The following is a 24,768-nucleotide window of genomic DNA, read 5'->3' as shown; positions in this document are numbered from 1 at the left end:
TAAAATATATTCAAAGTATGGCAAACGATCATTAGAATTCATGAATCATTCCTGAATATTTGCTCGATTGCAAGCGACTCCCGTGTCGTCCTAACCTAGGGCGACCCGGGAGAACTCCCGCCGCCGCCCCTAGTCCATCCAGCTTACCCCTCCCCACCTCCGCTGCAGCCGGCCTTCGTAGTCGTGGCGGCGTGCCTGTGGCCGAAGGTCGCAGGATTTCGACGCGACCGCTCTGTATCCCCAAGCCCCTCCTCCCCAGGATCCAAAATTTCTACCATGGCTGCAGCCGCCTCTCCCGTCTCTGGCGGGACCCCATCCGTCTCCTCCCTGGCCGCCGGCTGACGAACACATCTCGGTCTGTCCCCGCCCCTAGAGCCCAAGCCAGAGTTGAGGTCCCCGCTCTAGGTCCAGCGGCGTGCGACTGTTACCCCTTCCTGTGAATGAGTGGAGTTGGAGTCAGAATGCGGGTTTCAAATACGTAGTCGATGTGTGGCCTATATGATCTCGGCTTTTAGGGAGTTCCATGGACATATGTGAAGAAGGCCATGAGATGATCTTTATGTCGTGTACGGCTAGATCGTGTTTTGGCATCATTGTCGTGGTGTGCTCGTTTCCTGGAGGCGGGAGTGCATCACTTTTCGGCGTATGCAACCTCTGGAGCAACCACTTAGCGATGCATATTTACAGCACATTGGGCTCAAAATTTGGGCAGCTGCAAAAAAAATTTTTTGCATCACCATATATATCTACTATAGGGAAATTGCTAGAGACAGAGATTTGGAGCACATGGATGGATACCAGTGATCCCTTTATTCAAAGTTTCAAAAAATTGTGAAAAAATAAATCATAGTAGCCAATAATGTATCTCACAAACGAGCACATTTTCAATTGGAAACAATTTGTAGTTTGGGCTGTCCTATTCGATTCGAGTCCGGTCCACCCATTCCGCCGAGCCCAACTCGATTCCCATCCCCAAGCCCAACCAGAAACAGTGAAACCTTTTTTTCCCTCCCCTTCTCTGTATAAATAACCACCTATAATCACAATTTCTGTAGAGTCCCTCACTTTACACGCATTAACAATTGAATCCCTCTGTGCCACGACACACGACACGAGGGCACGACCACGATGGCTGTCCTCCCCAAAGGCCTGGGCCAAGAAACTGAACCTGGCCACCAACAGAGCCGCTCCCCCGCCGACGAGCCGAGCGACGCCGCCGGCGATGTCTCGCCCCGCCCAACAAGCTTCGAGGGCGCTCTGCCCACCAAGTCCTTCGCCGCGGCCGCCTACGGCGTTGCGCGGCGCTCTTCTCTGCCGCCCCCGCCGGTATTTCCTCTCCCCCCGCAAGATTTTGTGCTCTTGCAGCCCCCAACCGGAAACGGTGGCGCTCACGCGTCGACCTTGGATTCTACCAGGATCGCAAGGCGATCGCCGCCATCCCTTCGCCCACGCCGTCCTGGCCAAGCCCCGAAGCCAAGATCCTCTGCACCAATTTCGCCGCCGCTGCCGCCGCTACCTCTCCAGGGCTGGGGCGCTGTTTGCCGACGCCTCCCAGTAGCCCCACCATCATACATCGGCCGGAACAGCTCGGTGTGCGCTCTGCGTTGGGCACCTACATTGTAAGAAGGGATTCCGTCCACTCTCCTGGACAAGAACTCTTGTTTCACTTTTTAGTCTTGCTTGTCCGATGTGCTGTTAATCTCTCGAGTTTCGTGATTCCCCAGGGGCAGTTGAAAGTGCACCAGGCCAAGAAGGAAACCTGCAATCATGTTCAATCGGAATTTCGAAGGTACTTCTTGCCTTCTTGGTCCAATGTTTGGTGTTTCTTTGAATTTGCTGATTCCTTGTCAGATTCTGCTGTTTGTGTGTATGACATTCTTGGGGATTAATTTAGCATAATAGTGGTGCCATCTTTAGTGAAACATTAGTTAAGATTTGTTCACAACCCTCCATAGCAGTAACCTGGAGAATTAGCTTGTTCACATGCTAAATGTTGGAGAAAATATTCCACTTGTATATATCAATAGTAGCTCCCTGTTCACATTTTTTCCCCCTTGACAAGATGTCATTTGCAAAGGAAACTAGTACTATTTCCTAGTTGTGGCCACTAACGGGCAATATTGCAGCCGACTCCCATCTGATGTCAAGGTTTATGAATCTGGAGCACCAGCCTCTATGGCCGAGAACAGCAAGGGGGTCACATTGATGACTCCACTCTGCAATTGCCATTGCAGGGAGTGCACGTTGCCTAAGGTATGGCCACAGATTCAGTCCTATTGGCATGTTTCACGTTTGCAACGTATGTTGAAGTATGTGTCATGTTTGCATTGTATCATGAACTTATAATGGGGCTCTTAATTTTTTTTTCCTGTTTCTGTGGAGCAGTTGAAAGCAAAGGAAAGAACCTCGAGCAATGGTGCAGCTTACTCAAGTTCAAGTTGTCCAAAAAGGTATACCTTGAATCTCGTTTACCTTCTGGTCTCGGGTGCCAATAGACTGAAACTCTGAACTCCCGAGTATTAATTACTATTTGAAAAATATCTCGTCAGTCTTGCACCTGTTTGTAAAACTGCAATTTTAGGCCAGAACCATGCTGTGTTAGATTTTACGTTTTCGTTAGCTGCATGTAATTTTTGTTCCCTCCATTCATAATTATATTGTGTTTTTTAGACATGGTCAATGTTCAACATGGGGCATAGTTGTTAGCAATCACCGCCAGACATAGGATAGAAACATAGTTTTTATATTGTTCCACTTTACAGGAATATGAAACACAAGATAATTATTTTCTAATGCATTTGATACAAACTGCAGCGCACCCTCTTTGCTGAAGATGAAACCAGAAGATTGTCGGGAACTTGCGATTGGATTATCTATGTGCCAGTCAACTGATAAGGATCTCATGGCTCATGGTATGATGTCGAAAGCAGAGTGTTAATCTATTTATCACAGTTTTTCATCTTGATTGCATGTTTAAGATGTGCATAAGTCTCAGACTTCAGCTACATATTATATGCTCTAAATTTTGAGTATCTAGTTAAGTTCATTGTCAATGGATTAATTTTGTCTGTAACCCATGTTCCAGCTTTTTTTCAGCCAAACTTTATATGTCTAAATAAATATTTGAATAACTTGACAAAAAATAACAACATAAGGAGAAACGGTAAATAGGGAAACTACACACTAACTGAACCTGCTTCCACATGAAAGCAGACACTGCCTCTCTCTGGCAGTTCTTGATGTCCATACGTGATGTGATGCTTGGTAGAAGCCTAGGTGTTCTCAAAATCCTGTGCAGACAAACCTTCCATAACGGCTGTCAAATCCGTTGAAATTTCTGATCACGTTAATTTCCCAAACATCGTATGCCAGTTCATGGTTTAGGGCCATATGTAAATGATATATTCAATCTTGCATTTTGTTGCCAAGTTATATTTCAATTTGACCTTGGTGTATGCTAATCATTGAGATACATTGTATCTGCGTAGGATTGTATTAGGCCAAACGTACTTTCCTGGTTTCCAATCTATTTACCGCATAAGGTGAATAATGTTAGAAGTATAAACATTTGCCATGATGTTTACGCAGTCAAAGATGATTAGTTTATGTTTTGACAATTGTATTCAGTCAATTATTCTGCTACTTCTATATGGACACTTTTCAATCCACTAATCAAGTAACCATAATTTTCTGTGTGCAATGCTAGGATGTACATCCAGTCCTGATCCTGTCTATGAGAAGATTCCATGTGGTTCAAGGTATTGGGAACTCAATAAACCTCCTGAACATGTAAAGGGGATAAATCCACTTGCATTTTTTAGCCCACATCCTGTATGGGAAGGTTTTGCCGCGCCGGTAGAGCGAGAAGGCAAGACAGACTCGTTCTACTGCGTATCTTGCAACAAGGTGCTCTCTGGGAGGGCGGATTCTGCGGTAAAACACATGGTTGTAAGGAATGGTTGCAGGATTACACCTGAATCTAAACAGGATCTGTTGAGAAGGATTGAAGCTTTTAATAAAAGACGCAACGATCTGAAAAGGAAATGAAGAATAAATGTGATAGTGTTAAAGGTAAACCCTTTATCTGACCGTCCTATTATGTTTACATAATAAGCTTATTGCTTGGTAATGTTTGAGAATAGAGAGAGATGGATGCACTGATTGTTGTGCAACTAGTTGTATTTGTGATGAATTGTTCAACCTGATTATTTTTGTTTTTCACCGATTGCATAAGTAATAGTAAATCGAGACCATTGAGTGAACCTAAGATGACAATCTAAAGTAATATTGTTGCCTGCATTGGAACCTTAAAATTATCACTGGAAAGTACTATTGAGAATCGTAATTAGGTTTTTTTATAAGATGCCAATTCCAAGATTTAGCTTTTTAAGCAGTTATATCATATTTGTGTATTTTGTGTTAATAAAGTCAAGATTTATGTTTCAGCATTACAATAGTGGAATAAAGACGGGAGCATCAGTGGAGGCAAGTGTGAATGAGCCTGAAGAGAAGGAACTGTGCAACACATAACAGTGGAAGAACAAAACGATTTGTAATATAGCCTGTGCATCTATAGATGTGAACCACATATTTTGCCCTTCAAATTACTGCATTGATTGCGATGTTCCCCATTGTTATGGTTGTTACGATTCTGTAATTGGCGCTGACGATAGGTGCAATGAGTCTATACTCTTGAAGTGGTCATCTGAAGCTGCATAGTTGGAGTTGTCAGTTGATTCTTAAGTGGTACTTTTGTTTTTGCACTCTGGCTTCAGGAATAGTTATTATCATGTTATTCATGCAGGCAGTGACATAATTTATAGTATATATGAGTTGCTGGCCTTAACCAGTTTAAAAAAGATTTAACACTAATTAGTAGTGGTTTCTAACATCTGTAATAGATAATATGTATATGGGATTTAAACCTCTTGCATTAGATTATTCTAAGTATGCCGTCTTTATCTTGAAAATCAGTATTGCCTAATCCATATGCTCTTTTAGCATAGTCAACTACAAAATTTGACAAATTACTTGTACATATGTTTTTTTTTTTTTTTTTACAATTTGTCCCTGCTCCATAGAGCCTCTTGCGGGTGTGGTGGATGCAACTGGTGGCGAGCCTCTTGCGGGTGTGGTGGATGCAACTGGTGGCGAGTAGTGGGCCTTTTTTGCGGGGGCAAGAAATATGCCATAAACATGTTACAATGCAATGTAATCGCGTTAGCGATTTTCGGTGCTGCTGCTCTCAACCAGAGCTCAGTTCTATGTTGTGCTCTACCTAGTTGCGCTAACTCGTGGCTCACTATATTAGCCTCTCGGCTAATCTTCACTATCCTAACGTCTCTTTCCCTAAGAAAATCTTGAACTAAATTTATTCCGAACGCAAAAGCTGAGGTGTTTGGAGTGGTCTCCTTAATCAGCTCCATAGCTTTGGTACAGTCTAATTCGACTGAGAAATTCAGAGGCGTCCAGTTGAAGACTATCGCAGACCCTCCTTGTGTTGAAATATTGGGCCTACACTTAGTGGTCCATACTAGATTTCAGATTTTCCTATAAATCTCAAAGTCCTCGTAGTGGCAGCCCTGTGAGTTTGAGCCCAAGTTGGTGGCAGCTCACTAGAGAGTGGCAAGAGGTGGGAAGTTTAGGCCCACATGGAAAGTTGAGAGGAAGTTAGACCACCTTATAAGGTGGGTTGTGTCGCACTCGTGGTGAGTGGATCGAGCCGAGACTTTCCTTACTTTTTGCAGCTCAGGAAAACGAACAGAGTCCTAGACGAACGCGTCACAGTTAGTCGGTTCGGGTCGCTCCCGGACCGTGGGCTATCTCTAACCGACTCGAAACGTGCCCCACGTTGCCTAGGGTTTCCTAAGCCTATATAATCTCCTGCCCGGCTACCGCAGAAACACATCTAATACACGAGTTAGGGTTTTCACCTCTCTCTGCTTGCGCCGCCATCGTAGCCTACTCCATCCCGTGCGCCGACGTGCTCCGTAACCGCTCGTCCTTGCGATCCTATACGGGAGAGGGCGAATTAGGTTTTTGGGAAGCGCTCTGCGCGACTGCTCAAGCTCTTCATCACGGGTCGCCTTCCGTCCAAGTCGGGCGGTGCTGCCTACCGTCGTCTTCAACGCCGTCTACTTCGACCCGTCGTCCCTGTCGTCAACAACGTTGTCATCAACAACGTTACTGCTGCGACATCATCTGCTACACCTCCACCGCCACCTCCACCAGATCGGTACGTGCGACATATCTCGATCTGTTTAGCGATGGATGCTTTACCGTTTGCGCTGCTGCTACTCATGTTGATTAATGCATCTAGTATGTTCGAGTTTCACATGTTAGCAGTTGCTGTCATTATGTTTTATATTCTGGAATTAATTATGGAAATTGTGCCTAATTATCCAACAATCCAAAAACCTAATTGTAGGCAATTTCCTGAGTTAACAATGGCTGGTTTTGCTGATGCACTAAGGCCGGATAAGTTTACCGATGTGCACTTTAAGAGGTCGCAGGTTAAGGCCACGCTCTGGCTTACTCATCTGAAAGTGTTCGAAGTTAGTGATGGTTTACTTGAAGGAACTATATCTGACCAAGATCAGAACAAGTTCAAGGAAAACAATACTCTCTTCGTCGGATGCGTTATGAGTATTCTTGCTGATCGCCTGTGTGATGTGTACATGCACATAACAGATGGTAAAGAGCTCTGGGATGCACTGAATGCTAAATTTGGTGCAACCGATGCAGGCAGTGAACTGTATATCATGGAGAGCTTCCATGACATCAGGATGGTAAACAACCGTTCTGTAGTTGAACAAGCTCATGAGATACAGTGCATTGCAAAAGAGCTTGAACTCCTTAAGTGTGCCTTACCTGACAAGTTTGTGGCCGGATGCATCACGCTAAGTTGACCCCTTCATGGAGGAACTTTGCCACAACTCTCAAACACAAGAGACATGAGATATCAGTTGAAAATCTGATAGCGTCTCTTGATGTTGAGGAGAAAGCTCGGGCTAAGGATAATACTGAGAAAGGAGAGGGTCAGTCTAGCGCCAACATGGTGCAGAAGAAACACTACAGCAAGAACAAAGGGAATAACAAGCCCTCCTTCAATAAGGCTATGATGACTACAACCTTCAAGAAGAAGAAAATGATAAACAAAGCAGATCTGAGCTGCTTTACACGTGGAGAGACTGGCCATTTTTCTAAGGACTGTCCAGAGAGGGCAGACAGCAAGAAAAGGCGAGGCGGTCAACACGGTGACCGCTAGCAATGCTGATGGGTACGGTAATCTCTTTACTGTTCTTTCGGTATTTCAATCTCCATGTTGGTGGATTGATATAGGTGCTAATGTTCATGTGTGTGCTGACATATCCATGTTCACTTCTTATCAGGTCGCCCGAGATTCTTCCGTCTTGATGGGGAATGGGTCACATGCTTCTGTTCGTGGTGTTGGCATGGTAGATCTGAAGTTCACTTCGGGGAAGATCGTGCAGCTGAGGAACGTGCAACATGTCCCTACTATGAACAGGAATCTCGTTAGCGGCTCCCTTCTATGCAGAGATGGGTTTAAGGTTGTTTTAGAGTCGAATACAGTAGTTGTTTCCAAGTTTGGACAATTTATTGGTAAAGGCTATGAGTGCGGAGGCTTGTTCCGCTTTTCGCTTTCCGATTTCAGTAATACGTCTGTGAACCATATTTGTGGCAATGTTAGTGATGATACCAGTGTTTGGCATTCTCGTTTATGTCACATTAATTTTGGTTTAATGTTTCGACTATCCAGTTTAAGTTTAATTCCGAATTTCACCATTGCCAAAGGTTCTAAGTGTCATAGTTGTGTGCAATCAAAACAACCTTGGAAGCCTCACAAGGCAACCGAGGAGAGAAACTCGGCACCTCTAGAACTCATACATTCTGATCTATGCGAGATGAATGGTGTGTTGACAAAAGGTGGAAAAAGATATTTTATGACATTGATTGATGATGCGACTATATTTTGCTCGGTGTATTTGTTGCGAACTAAAGATGAAGCTTTAGACTACTTTAAAATTTATAAGGCCGAAGTTGAAAATCAACTAGAGAGAAAGATCAAACGTCTTAGGTCGGATCGTGGTGGTGAATATTTTCCTAAGATCTTTGATGAATTCTATGAGGAACATGGCATTATTCATGAGAGGACGCCTCCCTATTCGCCCCAATCAAACGGGGTTGCCGAGAGGAAAAACCGCACGCTGACTGACTTGGTGAATTCCATGTTAGCCACTGCTGGTTTATCAAAGGCATGGTGGGGGAGGCTTTGTTGACTTCATGTCATGTCCTGAATAGAGTTCCTAACAAGAATAAAGATAAAACCCCTTACGAGGAGTGGGCTGGGAGAAAACCATCACTTTCGTATTTGCGCACATGGGGATGTTTAGCGAAAGTCAATATTCCAATTACTAAGAAACGCAAACTTCGACCAAAAACAGTGGATTGTATCTTTCTAGGTTATGCTCCAAAGAGTGTAGGCTATAGATTTTTAGTAGTTCAATCTGAGGTACCAGATATGCATGTTGATACTATTATGGAATCTCGTGATGCAACATTTTTTGAGAATATGTTTACTATGAAAGATATGCATAGCATTGCTAGAATTTCTACTGAGATAATTACTGAATCTAGTATATCTAATGAGTATTTTGAACAATCACATGAGAATCTTACTGAGAAGGATGACAATGAAGCTCCTAAACGGAGCAAGAGACGGAGGATTGAAAAATCCTTTGGTGATGATTTCATTGTGTACCTTGTGGATGATACTCCCACGTCCATTGCAGAGGTATATGCATCTCCAGATGCAGATGACTGGAAAGAAGCTGCCCATAATGAGATGGACTCGATTATTTCTAATGAAACTTGGGAGCTATCAGAACGACCCCATGGATGCAAGCCTGTGGGCTGCAAATGGGTGTTCAAAAAGAAGCTAAGACCTGATGGTACTATTGAGAAGTATAAGGCGCGGCTTGTAGCTAAAGGCTACATACAGAGGGAAGGCGAAGATTACTTCAACACTTATTCACCTGTCGGTAGACTTACCACCATTCAAGTACTACTGTCCATGGCTGCCTCCTATGGTCTTATCGTTCATCAAATGGACGTAAAGACATCTTTTCTTAATGGAGAGTTGGAAGAGGAAATTTATATGGATCAACCTGATGGGTTTGTAGTAAAAGGTGAAGAAAGAATGGTGTGCAAGTTGCTGAAATCTTTATATGGCCTGAAACAAGCACCTAAGAAATGGCATGAGAAGTTTGACAGAACTCTAACTTCTGTAGGCTTTGTTGTCAATGAGGCTGACAAGTGCGTTTACTATCGCCATGGTGAGGGCGAAGGTGTTATACTGTGTTTGTATGTAGATGATATTCTGATATTTGGTACAAACATGAAGTAATAAACGAGGTCAAGTATTTCTTGTCAAAGTGTTTTGATATGAAAGATCTGGGAGAAGCTGATGTGATTCTGAACATCAAGCTTATTAAGAACGAGAGTGCGATTACTCTAACGCAATCCCATTATGTTGAGAAGATCTTGAGCCGGTTCGGCTATATTGATAGCAAGTCTTCTCCAACACCTTATGATCCCAGTGTGACATTACGCAAGAACCGTAGGATTGCCATAGATCAATTGAGATATTCTCAGATCGTTGGCTCACTCATGTACTTAGCGAGCGCGACTAGACCAGAAATCTCTTTTGCGGTTAGCAAGTTGAGTAGGTTCATGTCAAACCCGGGTACTGATCATTGGCATGCACTTGATAGGGTCATGCGCTACCTATGTGGTACAATGAGTTATGGGATTCACTATTCAGGGCACCCAGCTGTGCTTGAAGGATATAGTGATTCAAATTGGATCTCTGATGTAGCTGATCTCTACGCCACTAGCGGGTATGTATTTACCTTTGGAGGTGGCGCAGTGTCATGGAGATCTTGCAAGCAAACCATATTGACAAGTGATACGTCTCAAACGTATCTATAATTTTTTATGTTCCTGATACGTCTCCAACGTATCGATAATTTCTTATGTTCCATGCTACTTTATTGATGATACCTACATGTTTTATACATACTTTATGTCATATTTATGCATTTTCCGGCACTAACCTATTAACGAGATGCCGAAGAGCCAGTTGCTGTTTTCTGCTGTTTTTGGTTTCAGAAATCATAGTAAGGAAATATTCTCAGAATTGGACGAAATCAACGCCCAGGATCTTATTTTTCCATGAAGCTTCCAGAAGTCCGGAGAGGAAACGAATTGGGGCGACGAGGCAGCGACACGCCAGGGCAGCGCGGCCTAAGCCCTGGCCGCGCCGGCCTGTTGTGTGGGCCCCTCGCGTCGCCCCTAAACCTACCTCTTCGCCTATAAGAAGCCTTCGTCGATAATAACTCCAGAACCGAGAGCCACGATACGGAAAACCTTCCAGAGACGCCGCCGCCGCTAATCCCATCTCGGGGGATTCAGGAGATCGCCTCCGGCACCCTACCGGAGAGGGGAATCATCTCCCGGAGGACTCTACACCGCCATGGTCGCCTCCGGAGTGATGTGTGAGTAGTTCATGCCTGGACTATGGTTCCATAGCAGTAGCTAGATGGTCGTCTTCTCCTAATTGTGCTATTATTGTTGGATCTTGTGAGCTGCCTAACATGATCAAGATCATTTATCTGTAATACTATATGTTGTGTTTGTTGCGATCCGATGAATAGTGAATGCTATGTTATGTTGATTATCAATTTATCATCTATGTGTTGTTTATGATCTTGCATGCTCTCCGTTGCTAGTAGAGGCTCTGGCCAAGTTTTTGCTTGTAACTCCAAGAGGGAGTATTTATGCTCGATAGTGGGTTCATGTCTCCATTAAATCTGGAGGAGTGACAGCAACCCCTAAGGTTGTGGATGTGCTGTTGCCACTAGGGATAAAACATCAATGCTATGTCTACGGATATATTTGTTGATTACATTACGCACCATACTTAATGCAATTGTCTGTTGTTTGCAACTTAATACTGGAGGGGGTTCAGATGATAACCTGAAGGTGGACTTTTTAGGCATAGATGCATGCTGGATAGCGGTTTATGTACTTTGTCGTAATGCCCAATTAAATCTCACACTACTCATCATAACATGTATGTGCATGGTCATGCCCTCTCTATTTGTCAATTGCCCAACTGTAATTTGTTCACCCAACATGCTTATTCTTATCGGAGAGACACCTCTAGTGAACTGTGGACCCCGGTCCATTCTTTTATATCGAATACAATCTACTGCAATACTCGTTTTACTGTTCTCTGCAAACATCATCATCCACACTATACATCTAATCCTTTGTTACAGCAAGCCGGTGAGATTGACAACCTCACTATTACGTTGGGACAAAGTACTTTGGTTGTGTTGTGCAGATTCCACGTTGGCGCCGGAATCCCTGGTGTTGCGCCGCACTACACTCCTCCGCCATCAACCTTCAACGTGCTTATTGGCTCCTACTGGTTCGATAAACCTTGGTTTCTTACTGAGGGAAAACTTGCCGTTGTACGCATCACACCTTCCTCTTGGGGTTCCCAACGGGCACGTCGACTGCACGCCAGCATCAGTTCCATGCTAGTTTTATGACAATACTCACATGTTTTATATACACTTTATATCATTTATACGCATTTTCCGGCACTAACCTATTAACGAGATGCCGAAGCGCCAGTTCCTGTTTTGTGCAGTTTTTGGTTTCAGAAATCCTAGACAGGAAATATTCTCGGAATTGGACGAAACAAACGCCAGGGTCTTATTTTTCCACGGAGCTTCCAGAAGACCGAAGAGGATACGAAGTGGGGCCACGGGGCGCCGACACCACAAGGCCGCGCGGCCAAGGGGGGGCTCGCGCCGCCCTATTGTGTGGGGCCCCCGTGCCTCCTCCGACTCTGCCCTTCCGCCTACTTAAACTCTCCGTCGCGAAAAGCCTATTACCGAGAGCCACGATACGAAAAAGTTCCAGAGACGCCACCGCCGCCAATCCCATCTCGGGGGATTCAGGAGATCGCCTCCGGCACCCTGCCGGAGAGGGGAATCATCTCCTGGAGGACTCTACATCACCATGATCTCCTCCGGACTGATGTGTGAGTAGTTCATCCTTGGACTATGGGTCCATAGCAGTAGCTAGATGGTTGTCTTCTCCTCATTGTGCTATCATGTTAGATCTTGTGAGCTGCCTATCATGATCAAGATCATCTATTTGTAATGCTACATGTTGTGTTTGTTGGGATCCGATGAATATGGAATACTATGTCAAGTTGATTATCAATCTATCATATATGTGTTGTTTATGATCTTGCATGCTCTCCGTTGCTAGTAGAGGCTCTGGCCAAGTTGATACTTGTAACTCCAGGAGGGAGTATTTATGCTCGATAGTGGGTTCATGCCTCCATTGAATCTGGGACAGTGACAAAAAGTTCTAAGGTCGTGGATGTGCTGTTGCCACTAGGGATAACACATGAATGCTTTGTCTAAGGATATTTGTGTTGATTACATTACGCACCATACTTAATGCAATTGTCTGTTGTTTGCAACTTAATACTGGAAGGGGTGCGGATGCTAACCCGAAGGTGGACTTTTTAGGCATAGATGCATGCTGGATAGCGGTCTATGTTCTTTGTCGTAATGTCCTAAGTAAATCTCATATTAGTCATCATGATATGTATGTGCATTGTTATGCCCTCTCTATTTGTCAATTTCCCAACTGTAATTTGTTCACGCAACATGCTATTTCTTATTGGAGAGACACCACTAGTGAACTGTGGACCCCGGTCCATTCTTTTACATCTGAATACAATCTACTGCAATCATTGTTCTCTGCTGCTCATTGCAAACAAACATCATTTTCCAGACCATACGTTTAATCCTTTGTTTACAGCAAGCCGGTGAGATTGACAACCTCACTGTTAAGTTGGGGCAAAGTATTTTGATTGTGTTGTGCAGGTTCCACGTTGGCGCCGGAATCCCTGGTGTTGCGCCGCACTACACTCCTCCACCAACAACCTTCACGTGGTCCTTGACTCCTACTGGTTCGATAACCTTGGTTTCTTACTGAGGGAAAACTTGCTGTTGTACGCATCACACCTTCCTCTTGGGGTTCCCAACGGACATGTGCTTCATGCGTTATCAACGAGGTCAACTATGGAAGCAGAACTTACTGCTTTGGACACAACCACTGTTGAATCAGAATGGTTGCGTGAGCTTTTGATGGACTTGCCTGTGGTTGAAAAACCTGTACCGGCAATCCTTTTGAATTGTGACAATCAAACTGTAATTGTCAAAGTGAACAATTCTGAGGATAACGCGAAGTCATCAAGACACGTCAAGAGACGTTTGAAGTCTGTCAGGAAATTGCGAAACTCCGGAGTAATAACTGTTACATATATTCAAACAGACAAAAACCTGGCAGATCTCTTTACAAAGGGACTACCACGTAATGTGATAGAAAGTGCATCGAGGGAGATGGGTTTGAGAGCCGTTGATGTTACACCATAGTGGTAACCCAACCTTTGTGATCGGAGATCCCGTGAATTAGGACCTGGGAAGAACAAACTAGTGGTTTAATTGAAGAGAGTATTATGTAACCATCTCTATGTGAAGATGCACAACTCTCAATTGCTGTAAGGCAGGTTGGCAACAAGTCTTAATGTGTTTATGTTGGCTATTTTAGCAAAGATGCTGTCCTACAGAGCATTCTTGAAATAACACACCTATATGAGTCCGATTGTTAAACGTCGCATTCTATGATATTTGGGTGATCTCTAGTAAACTCATGAAGAGACCACGAAGTATGACGCATATGCTTCACCCGCGGGGTAGGCTACTGGCAGTCATGTACTGGTTATGACTTTGAGTGAAACCTAGTTCACGCAAAACTTGCAATTCAAGGCTTAGTCCATTGTTCAAGTGTGAATGGATGTAGCTTAAGGTTCTAGGCGGAAGTTCAACTTAACAGTCTCCGCTGAAACACTGGTATATAAACAAGCAGTGAGTATTGGTAAATCTCTAAATGGGGATTTGAGATATGGTGGAGGATTGTTGAAATATTGGACCTACACTTAGTGGCCCATACTAGATTTCAGATTTTCCAATAAATCTCAAAGCCCACATAGTGGCAGTCTTGTGAGTTTGAGCCCAAGTTGGTGGCAGCTCACTAGGGAGTGGCAAGAGGTGGGAAGTTTAGTCCCACATGGAAAGTTGGCAGGAAATTAGACCACCTTATAAGGTGGGTTGTTCCACCACTAGTAAGTGAGTAAGAATAGGAGTGGTTCACGCGCGCTCCTCGTCCTCCTCGCTCGTTCGCCTCGACTCGACTCGACACGACACGTCACGACGCGCGCCGCGCTCGTGGTGAGTGGATTGAGCCTCGAGCCGAGACTTTCCTTACTTTTTGCAGCTCAGGAAAACGAACAGAGTCCTAGAAGGGCGCGTCACAGTTAGTCGGTTCGGGTCGCTCCCGGACCGGGGGCTATCTGTAACCGACTCGAAACGTGCGCGCGACGTGGGCGTGCCCCACGTTGCCTAGGGTTTCCTGAGCCTATATATTCTCTTGCCCGGCTACCGCAGAAACACATCTAATACATGAGTTAGGATTTTCACCTCTCTCTGCTTGCGCCACCATCGTAGCCTACTCCATCCTGCGCGCTGACGTGCATCGGCAAACGTGAGAGCAGGTCTTCGGAACCGCTCGTCCTTGTGATCCTGTACGGGAGAGGGCGAATTAGGTTTTTGGGAAGCGCTCTGCGCGACTGCTCAAGCTCTTCATCACGGGTCGCCTTCCATCCAAGTCAGGCGGTGCTGCCTACCGTCGTCTTCAACGCCGTCTACTTTGACCCATCGTCTCTATCGTCAGCAACGTTGTCATCAACAATGTTACTGCTGCGACATCATCTGCTACACCTCCACCGCCACCTCCACCAGATCGGTACGTGCGACATATCTCGATCTGTTTAGTGATCGATGCTTTACCATTTGTGCTGCTGCTACTCATGTTGATTAATGCATCTAGTATGTTCGAGTTTCACATGTTAGCAGTTGCTGTCATTATGTTTTATATTCTAGAATTAATCATGGAAATTGTGCCTAATTATCCAACACCTTGATGGCCATCACCTCCGCTTCAGTAGCATCTTGGCATTGACGGAGCTCGCGGCAAGGTGTAAAGATCACATCAGCATTGTGGTCACGTAAGGCCATGCTATCGCTGCACCTTGGCCTCCCCCTTTTCCGGTCTCTCCCATCTCTCCCTAACCTTCCGTGTAACTTGTGGTCCTGCCTTCTGAAACCCTTCCTCCTGATAAATGATCATTTTTCCTTTGATGATATCTGCAACAGGAACTGTTTGGTCAGCATTTTTCCGAAACCCTTCCTCCGGATAAATGATCATTTTTCCTTTGATGATATCTGCAGCATGGATCTGTTTGGTAAGCATTAAGTAATTTAAATAGCTTACCAGGAACCGTTGTGATCCTCAACTGGGGGCACCGGGGCAGGGTTTATCATGGGCCATTTTGCTGTGTGCGTGCAAAATCCGCCAAAAGGTCATCAACTTTGGTGCACATTGGTGTTCTGGTATTCCTTCCTATAAATGTCCCAAGATGACCCGGCCATGCAAGGGGTCTGAGAGGGGCAAATCCATCTGGGCCGTTCGTCGCGCGTTGCACAGTCTTTCTGATTCACCTCGTCCGTCCGATCGGTACTTCATTTTCTTACCTGCCGCTCGTGCAACGTGGTCAATGACAGCTGGGTCCGTCCTGCGAGCTTGAGGTAGCGAGAGAGGGGTGCGGGTGCGTCAGCTGGTAGCCCTTGTCGTGTCTGGCCCGGTAGACTTTTGGTTTGTGTTGTGCATAGCGCCTCTTCTGCCCGAACACTGCATATTAGCTCCGCTGCCCGTTGGGCCCGTGCTGTTGTGGGCCGCGTGCGTCAGTGCTGGGTTGGTTAACTGTTTGGTATGTGTTTCGCCCGTATCCTATTTTACCGCTCCTCGTAGGACGTGGTGGGTGCCCACAGGTGTGGGCAGGCTGCTGGTGGAGAGGGCGGGTCGGTGGTGGGTAGCTGCTCATCTACCCGGGTGATGTGTGCTCCCCTCCGCTGCTCGCAGGCCCCACCGCATTGTGGGCTCGTTTGTCGGTGGGGTGGGTGTGTTCCACTGCGTACGTGTGGTTTTTTACCGACAGCGTTGGACATGGTGGGGGCCCATAGGTATGGCAGCGAGAGACGGACGCCATTGGCCGAGAAGGGTCGTCGCTGCGGTTTCTCCACACGTGTGTAACGTGTGACCATTTGTGGGGCCCCGATGCGTGCGTGTCTCCTTTGCATTGGTGGGTTTGCGGGCGTGGAGGTGCACGTCGTCTACCTGCCCTCTCCTAGTTGCCTTCCCGTCCCTGCCCAGTCCCGCCCGGCTTCACTTTTCCCCTTCCTCGGCTTTGGCTTTCTCCTTTGTCGAGGTGAAAAGCTTTCGTTCGTCCGCCCGGTCCGTGCCGTCTCCGTCTCCGTCTCGTGGTCGCTCCGTCGCAAGGGGACAATGGGGTCGGACCTCGTCGGTGCATATGGTTAGGGTTAGTTCTTCTGACCTTACTGCACTCGCTGCATCCGCTGTTCTTGCTGCCCATGATATTTGATTTTCCTGCTCCGCGTTCGTTGTTGTCTTGCCCTGATCTGCCGCCCGTACGATGCAGGGTTGTCGCCAATGCTGCTCTATTTTGCTGAGGTCCTAGGTTGGTCTCTTTTCCGTTCCGCCTTACCTGTTTGATGAAATGCCTGACTGGTAATTTGATCGTCTACTGTTTGTTTTCTTGCAGTCCGCTTCGTCCGTGCTGCTAAGAGCATCTCCACTCTTCTCCCCGACGAGGCCCCCGAGCGACGTTTTTCCCATCCGGACGGTGAAATTCGGCCCAGTCGTGCCTCCGGTTCCTCGTTTTCGTCCGGATTTGGCCCTTCATCCATCCGGCGAGCCCACGCCATCCCCGGCCCCCCGGGGATCTCTCGGGGACTCCGGACGAGTGAAAAGCGGGGAAGGGCCCGATCTATCGGCGACTCGACACACGAACCCCACCGCCACCTCGCTCAAAATCTCCCCCACCCCTCGTATCGCTCTCGCCGCCGGCACCACCCCGGCAGCTTGTTGTCCAGATTCTGCCGTCCCTCCTTCTCCACCTGCCTATATTCCGCCGTCTTTCGACGAAGGCCTATCTGGCTGCTCCTCCGCCGGCCTGTTTTCCGACTTTAGCCTACTCCTCGTCGCTCGCGGCTCGGGTTGCCTAGACCACGCCCGTCAGGTGTTCGTCCATTTGCCTCGCCGACCATGGACTCGGACGAAGAGGAGGAGCAGATGTTCGTCGAGCTTATGCGAGAAGAGATGGCAGCCGCCGCCCAAGACGAGGAGCACATGATGATCCTCGGTTGCTTGTCAAGCATGTACGCCGGACTGGCAACAGGTCGACGTGGTGGGTCGGTACCAGGTCGCCGGAAGTGCAAGCCGAGACAACGAATGGAGGGCTACTGCATGTTGTATGCCGACTACTTCTCCGACAATCCATTGCACGGTGAGAGTGTTTTCCGGCGTCGTTTCAGGATGAGCAGAAAGCTATTTCTGCAAATTGTGTATGCCATCCGAGACTTTGACCCCTACTTCAGATGCAAGGCGGATTGACATGGTTTGGTTGGATTTTCGTCACTGCAGAAGTGCACAGTGGCTATGAGGATGCTGGCGTATGGAGCTCCCGCTGATGGTGCAGATGACTATCTTCGGATGGCGGAGTCCACCGCCTTTGTTTCTACCGGTTCTGCAGGGCCGACATAGCAGTGTTCGGGGACTTTTACTTGAGATCACCCACTATCGAAGACACTCAGAGGATCCTTGCAACAAATGAAGCTAGGGGTTTTCCAGGGATGCTTGGAAGTATTGACTGCATGCATTGGAAATGGAAGAACTGTCCGTTTGCGTGGCAGGGAATGTACCAGGGTCACAAGAACGGCTGCACTGTGATACTTGAAGCAGTGGCTACCCATGATCTCTGGATTTGGCACTCTTTCTTTGGTATGCCTGGATCCAACAATGACATCAACGTCCTAAACTGCTCCCCGATCTTTTCCAAGTTTGTTGAGGGTCATGCTCCCCCGGTGAACTATGTGATCAATGGTCGGCACTACAACAAAGGACACTACCTTGTAGACGGTATCTATCCAAAGTGGGCAACATTTGTGAAGACTATCTCAAAACCTAGCACCCCCAAACTTTGCGAGTTTGTGAAGAAACAAGAAGCTTGCCGAAAAGACGTGGATCGTGCATTTGGTGTCCTCCAACAGAGATTTGCTGTCGTCCGGTTCCCCGCTATGACTTGGTCCAAAGATCAGATGTGGGAGATGATGAACTGCTGTGTGTGCCTACACAATATGATTATTGAAAATGAGCGAAAACATCCGGTTCCTCTGGCTGAGCAACAAACACCATATGAGAGAGAGGGTCCTCTTGCACAGCCTAATCACCAGGTGCCTCCATCATGGGCCGCCTTCATAGCTATGCGCCAGGAGATTCGAGACTCTACAATGCATCAGCAACTGCAAGATGATATGGTGGAGCACATATGGACGCTCCGAGGCAACGCCAACGCCGACGCCAACTAGTATGTCATAATTTGTTTGAAAAATTGTGAAATTGTGTGCTTCATTTGTTTCAGCACTTGTTAAACATTGTACTGATTATCGCCGAATTTGTTTCAGCAATTTTCGTACTCTTTCTCGCCGAACTTGTTAAATTTTATGTTGAATTTGTTTGAAATATGTCAAATGGTCGAGGTTGGGGGTTTCCTGCCGGGGGGACGGCTGGAACTTCGGCGCTCCCCAGGCCAAATCTTCGTCCAATCCGGACGAAAATTTCGCCGGATTTGGGCGTGGGGAGCGCCAACGAGTGGAGATGCTCTAACATTCTGCGACCTGCGGATTCGCCTGTCTGTGCATTGCTGGTCTCTGTCTCTTTGGTGTAGCTCCGTCGAGGTCCGGATCTCCCGCTTCTCTCTCTCCTGTTGGTTTTCAACGGCGCACGGCAGAGAAGGAGGATGTCCGGGAGTGGCGGCCTACTTCCCTAGAATCCATGAGAAAGCCAGAGATCGCGGTGCCCCTTTGCTACAGACCTAGGTATGTGCTCCGAGTGGTTGCAATTTATTTTCTTATAACGGAAATTTGCTCTACTGACACAAAGGTCGTGTGGTAGCAGAGGTCATCCGACGGGAGCTCCTAGACCTCCGCCATGGCTATCCATAGGTCATGAGGGCATCCACAAAAGACGTGGAACGTATCCTCCTCGTCCTAGCCACAAATCAGACAGACGCTAGTCGTGGCGATGCACCTTGTGGCGAGATTCAGTTGTGTTGAAATAGCATTGCGACAAATCTTCCAAGCTAAAACCCTCACTTTCGGCGGGACATGACTGCTCCAGATCACTTGCCAGGATGGTCGGGCGCCATCAGGTCTCGTACTTGTTGCGCCTCGATCATGTGATTCATGGAGAGATGCAAGGCTAGCTTGTAGGCACTCCTGACACTAAATGTACCTCTTTTATTGCGGGGACATGTTGTTGTAGCCTCTCGTTCCAGGTACCATCCTAGGACATGAAGTTTGAGACCCACCAGTACCTACAACGTCCTTGAGCTGAGTGTGGCATGTGATTGGCATCCCGAGGGATGCAGGGATCACGCCAAGCCTGGATTTTTGCGCCATTAACCACCCTCGGCGATTTACACAGAAATAAACTTTTTCTGGAACTATAGCACAGATTCATCGTTCGGGAAAACTATTTCACTCATCTAACCCTTTTGTGTGGCGCCTCTCACAGCGGCGCCACACCTCACTGTGTGGCGTCCGTGCCTGCGGCGCCACTCGCCCATCCGACGTGGCGCGGTCTACGCTGATGTGTGCTCCGCTCCGACGTGGCAGGATGTGTGGCACCGCTCCCATCGGCGCCACACATTCACTTATAATTGGCCAAAACATACTATAAGACAATTCGCCTGGGACTTACCCGTTTTGGCGAGCCTGTTTGTGTGGCGCCGATGCAGTGTGGCGCCCGTGGCATCGGCGCCACACAAACAGGCTCGCCAAAATGGCTAAGGACTAAGCGTCCGAAGCCACTGGATGTTTTCGACGTATAAGTTGCAATGTGTGGGGCCCGTGTCGTCGGCGCCACACTGTGAAGTGTGGCGCCCATGTCATCGGCGCCACACACTGATTTTTGCTAAACCATGAAAATTTATACCTTATTTCAACAGTTTTCAATACAACAATAGCAATTTCATACACATATCATAGCTCACACGTAGCACATAGATTCAAACAACACGAAGCAATGATGACATGGTTCGAAATGACAAAGAGTTCACAACACGTAGCAATGACATAGAGTTCACAACACGTAGCAATGAAGATAGAGTTCACAACACAAATCCATCTATCCTCGATGTCCCCTCCTCACGGGCTGCTTCTGGACGGCCATCCTTTTCGTCCGCTGCCGTTGCTCTTGTTGCTGCTGCACCTCCTGCTCCTCCTCCTCTGAAGATGACGGCTCATCGTTCCTCATCCTCCTCAAATCGGATCTCCGCGCCGGCTCCTCATCGGACTGAACCACAACCTTCTTTCCTCGGTTGACATAATCGTCCGGAGTGTAACGGTTTGGATCCTTGCCCCTCGGCTTCAGTTGGTACACAGACAGTGTGCCTTGCTTCTTCCGTCGACTAATGCTTTGACTCAGAATGGTGTCGTCAGGAATCTGCACAAACATGAACACATGAGATTGCAAAAGTTGAAATTACTATGCACATGTTTGAGGGTAACAAAATAGTCCCAACCTCTGCCTCTTCAGAAGAGGATGACACAATTTCGCCTTCGCGGCAACCTAGCAAGTTGGCTAACCGCCTCATCTTCCGTGCAGTGTTCTGCGTCATGGAAGTCATGGTTACAAAGCCACCCGGACATAATAGCTTACATTCAAAGTTGGTGATCATACCTTAATGAAATGCCGCATCGGTCCGATAGGCTTTTCATCTCTATGGCTATGATCCCAAACAACCTCGCACTCCTCAGCTGTTTTTTTGATCTCGGTCCGTTGTGACAAACATATTATACACAATTTGAGAGAGCACATGCCAATATAGATGATGTACTAGCTAATGAGAGAATGGCTTACCACGTAGTTCAGTGAGGAAGCAATAGAAGTCGATCTCCCCCGTCGAGTAGTTCTGTCGTATTGGCTTTGCACAACCCCATCCACTGCGATGGGGTCGTCCAAGATATCATCATCATACGTGTGGTTCACTAACTCGATACGCGTGCTTTCATGAAACCATTGGAGATAGTTGTTGAAAGCGGCCAAGTCGTGAGGGACAATCTCTACATGTCCTGCATTCCGTATTGCTTCCAAACAGTGTTGGAACGCTGTGACGTGGCCTCTATGATGGATAGGCCAATTCGTGATCTTCCTCTGCCTTTGCCTATCAAGCCTGCAAGATATTGGAGCACAATGGATAAAGTTAGATTCTATCGCTTCAATCAACAAGCTTCCATCGCATGATTCAAGAATATTACCTATGGAGCGCGTGGTCCGTGTATTGACACTGAGGTGGGCACTCCTGATACAGCCCAAACTGTCACATCACTCTGTGCGGCTGGTGGTATTCAACAAGCCACATGCATACGAGTGGGCACCGCATACGCCAGAAACGCGCCTCCTCCAAGCACTTGGGGTTGAGGTCAGGCATCGCGGAGCCAATACGGTAATAGGTACCATATGACTCCAAATCCACCTGCAGCACACAAATATTTCAAACTTTACAACATGGCAATAAAACTTATGAAAATAGGATGGCAAAAGAGTGATGGCTTAAAATCGGTTACCTGCTCAGAGGTAAGAGTGTCCAACTCCTTAGTGTAGTGCATGTATATGACCGTTGGATCGCTCGTCATCTCCGAGACATTGTCCCAAAGGTATGTCCAAGTGGGCTCCCGATAAGGGTTGTTCCGGTGATAAGGCCATGTCCTCTCGTTGGGTATCCTGGGCCGCCCAACTGATAGGCGGTCCTAGCTCCATACGGGAGAAGACCAGTAGGCTGGATGAACTCCGTGTACCTCTCGTCATACGCCATATCTACTGTGCCATGGTAACGAATCTTCAAAGGGTGAAGAACCGTTCTCTTCTCCGTCATATGAAAAGCCCGGCGATCCTTGTCATACTCAATATCTATGAGATACACCATCCTACATGTTTACATAAAACACCATATTATGAGCCATTCCTAACAAATATGAGTTATTCCATCGCAAATACTAGGCATATGTAACAAATTTGAAAGCATTTGCTAAGCAAAAAAGTAGTCATTTCAACATACATAGCCATTTCAACACATACATACATACATACATACATGTAAAATTTCACATCTATGGTTCCGACAAATCTATGGTTCAAACACATGCATACAATGAGGCTGTCAATTTCAACACATACACATCAATATAGATTCCAACAACCAACATTTCCAATCTAGGTTATGCTGTCTACTGTTGGCTTCTTTTCCTGTAGACAGTGTTGGGCCTCCAAGAGCAGAGGTTTGTAGAACAACAGCAAGTTTTCCCTTAAGTGAATCACCCAAGGTTTATCGAACTCAGGGAGGAAGAGGTCAAAGATATCCCTCTCAAGCAACCCTGCAATCACGATACAATAAGTCTCTTGTGTCCCCAACACACCTAATACACTTGTCAGATGTATAGGTGCACTAGTTCGGCGAAGAGATAGTGAAATACAAGTAATATGGATGAATATGAGTGGTAATAGCAATCTGAAATAAAGATGGCAGCAAGTAAACATGTAACAGAACAGTGAATAAACGGAGATTCGATGTTCGGAAACAGGGCCTAGGGATCATACTTTCACTAGTGGACACTCTCAACATTGCAATCATAAAGGAATATAAATAAGCACTTCACTATGCTATTCCGAATTACTCTCTGACAAGATAACGAACTCTAATTCATCATGTAGGCAAACCTTAAAGATGTATTCCCAAGTACTAATAAACACCCCACGTTGTCACTGTGAGCATTCATAGGAGGTACTAACACACCACAATTTCATAGAGACATCCAACTCAAATCATAACTCAGTGAATAAGTATTCTGTGAAATATAGCCTAAGAGACCCACACGGTGCACACACTGTCACCTTTACACACGTGGGACAAGGAGTCTCCGGAGATCACATAAGTAAAATCCACTTGAATAGCATAACGACATCTAGATTACAAAGCTCATCATATGGATCTCAATCATGTAAAGCAGCTCATGAGATCATTGTATTGAAGTACATGGGAGAGAGAGATTAACCACATAGCTACTGGTACAGCCCTTAGCCTCAAGGGAGGACTACTCCCTCCTCATCATGGGAGCAGCGATGGCGATGAAGATGGCGGTGGTGTCGATGGAGATGCCTTCCGGGGGCACTTCCCCGTCCCGGCAGGGTGCCGGAACAGAGACTCCTGTCCCCCAGATCTTGGCTTCATGATGGCGGCGGCTCTGGAAGGTTTCTCGTACCGTGGCTTATTCGTCTCGATGTTTTAGGTCAGGAAGACTTAAATAGGCGAAGAGTCGGAGTCGGAGGGGGTCTGGGGGTCCCACACACCAGGGGGGCGCGCCCCCCCTCTGGCCGCGCCGCCACCATGTGTGGGGCCCCCAGGGCTCCCCTCTGGTCCCACTCTGGCTCTCTGGAAGCTTCCGGGAAAAATAAGGTTCTGGGCGTTGATTTCGTCCAATTCCGAGAATATTTCCTTACTAGGATTTCTGAAACCAAAAACAGCAGAAAATAGGAACTGGCACTTCGGCATCTCGTCAATAGGTTAGTTCCGGAAAATGCATAAATATGACATAAAGTGTGTATAAAACATGTGAGAATCATCAATAAAGTAGCATGGAACATAAGAAATTATAGATACGTTTGAGACGTATCAAGCATCCCCAAGCTTAGTTCCTGCTCTTCCTCGAGTAGGTAAACGATAACAAAGATAATTTCTTAAGTGACATGCTATCATAATCTTGATCATACTATTGTAAGCATATGTAATGAATGAAGTGATTCGAAGCAATGGTAAATACAATGATTAAACAAATGAATCATATAGCAAAGACTTTTCATGGATAGTACTTTCAAGACAAGCATCAATAAGTCTTGCATAAGAGTTAACTCATAAAGCAATAAATTCTTAGTAAAATCATTGAAGCAACACAAAGGAAGATTTAAGTTTCAGTGGTTGCTTTCAACTTGTAACATGTATATCTCATGGATAGTTGTCAACGCAAAGTAATATGATGAATGCAAATAAGCAAGTATGTAAGAATCAATGCACAGTTGACACAAGTGTTTTCCTCTAAGATGGAAGGAAGTGGATAAACTGACTCAACATAAAAGTAGAAGAATGGCCCTTCGCAGAGGGAAGCAGGGATTGCTATATTTGTGCTAGAGCTTTTATTTTGAAAACAAGAAACAATTTTGTCAACGGTAGTAATAAAGCATATGTGTTATGTATAAGATATCTTATAAGTTGCAAGCCTCATGCATAGTATACCAGTAGTGCCCGCACCTTGTCCTAATTAGCTTGGATTACATGGATTATCATTGCAATACATATGTTTTAACCAAGTATCACAAAGGGGTACCTCTATGCCACCTGTACAA

The 24,768-nt window shown here is 46.3% G+C and overlaps 1 protein-coding gene across 1 annotated transcript; it reads left to right on the top strand.

Moving 5' to 3' along the window:
* The first annotated feature begins 1,126 nt into the window (after positions 1–1,126).
* LOC127313190 (uncharacterized) lies at positions 1,127–4,876 on the top strand. The gene is made up of 8 exons (XM_051343742.2): positions 1,127–1,326; positions 1,416–1,619; positions 1,725–1,789; positions 2,127–2,253; positions 2,386–2,450; positions 2,815–2,912; positions 3,707–4,071; positions 4,447–4,876. Exons 1-7 carry the CDS (start codon positions 1,129–1,131, stop codon positions 4,045–4,047), a joined length of 1,098 nt encoding a protein of 365 aa, XP_051199702.2. The 5' UTR covers positions 1,127–1,128; the 3' UTR covers positions 4,048–4,071; positions 4,447–4,876.
* Positions 4,877–24,768: the final 19,892 nt, after the last annotated feature.

Source organism: Lolium perenne, chromosome 7 (genome assembly GCF_019359855.2).
Source record: "Lolium perenne isolate Kyuss_39 chromosome 7, Kyuss_2.0, whole genome shotgun sequence".
Classification (NCBI taxonomy): Eukaryota; Viridiplantae; Streptophyta; class Magnoliopsida; order Poales; family Poaceae; genus Lolium; species Lolium perenne.
This window is presented reverse-complemented; position numbering and strand designations above follow the sequence as displayed.

What these genes read in the sequence shown, in the direction of transcription:
- LOC127313190 (XM_051343742.2), top strand. Translation starts at nt 1,129, where the DNA reads ATGGCTGTCCTCCCCAAAGGCCTGGGCCAAGAAACTGAACCTGGCCAC. An exon ending in GTTCAATCGGAATTTCGAAG is followed by an intron (nt 1,790 to 2,126) that starts GTACTTCTTGCC and finishes GCAATATTGCAG; the next exon opens with CCGACTCCCATCTGATGTCA. An exon ending in AGTTCAAGTTGTCCAAAAAG is followed by an intron (nt 2,451 to 2,814) that starts GTATACCTTGAA and finishes TACAAACTGCAG; the next exon opens with CGCACCCTCTTTGCTGAAGA.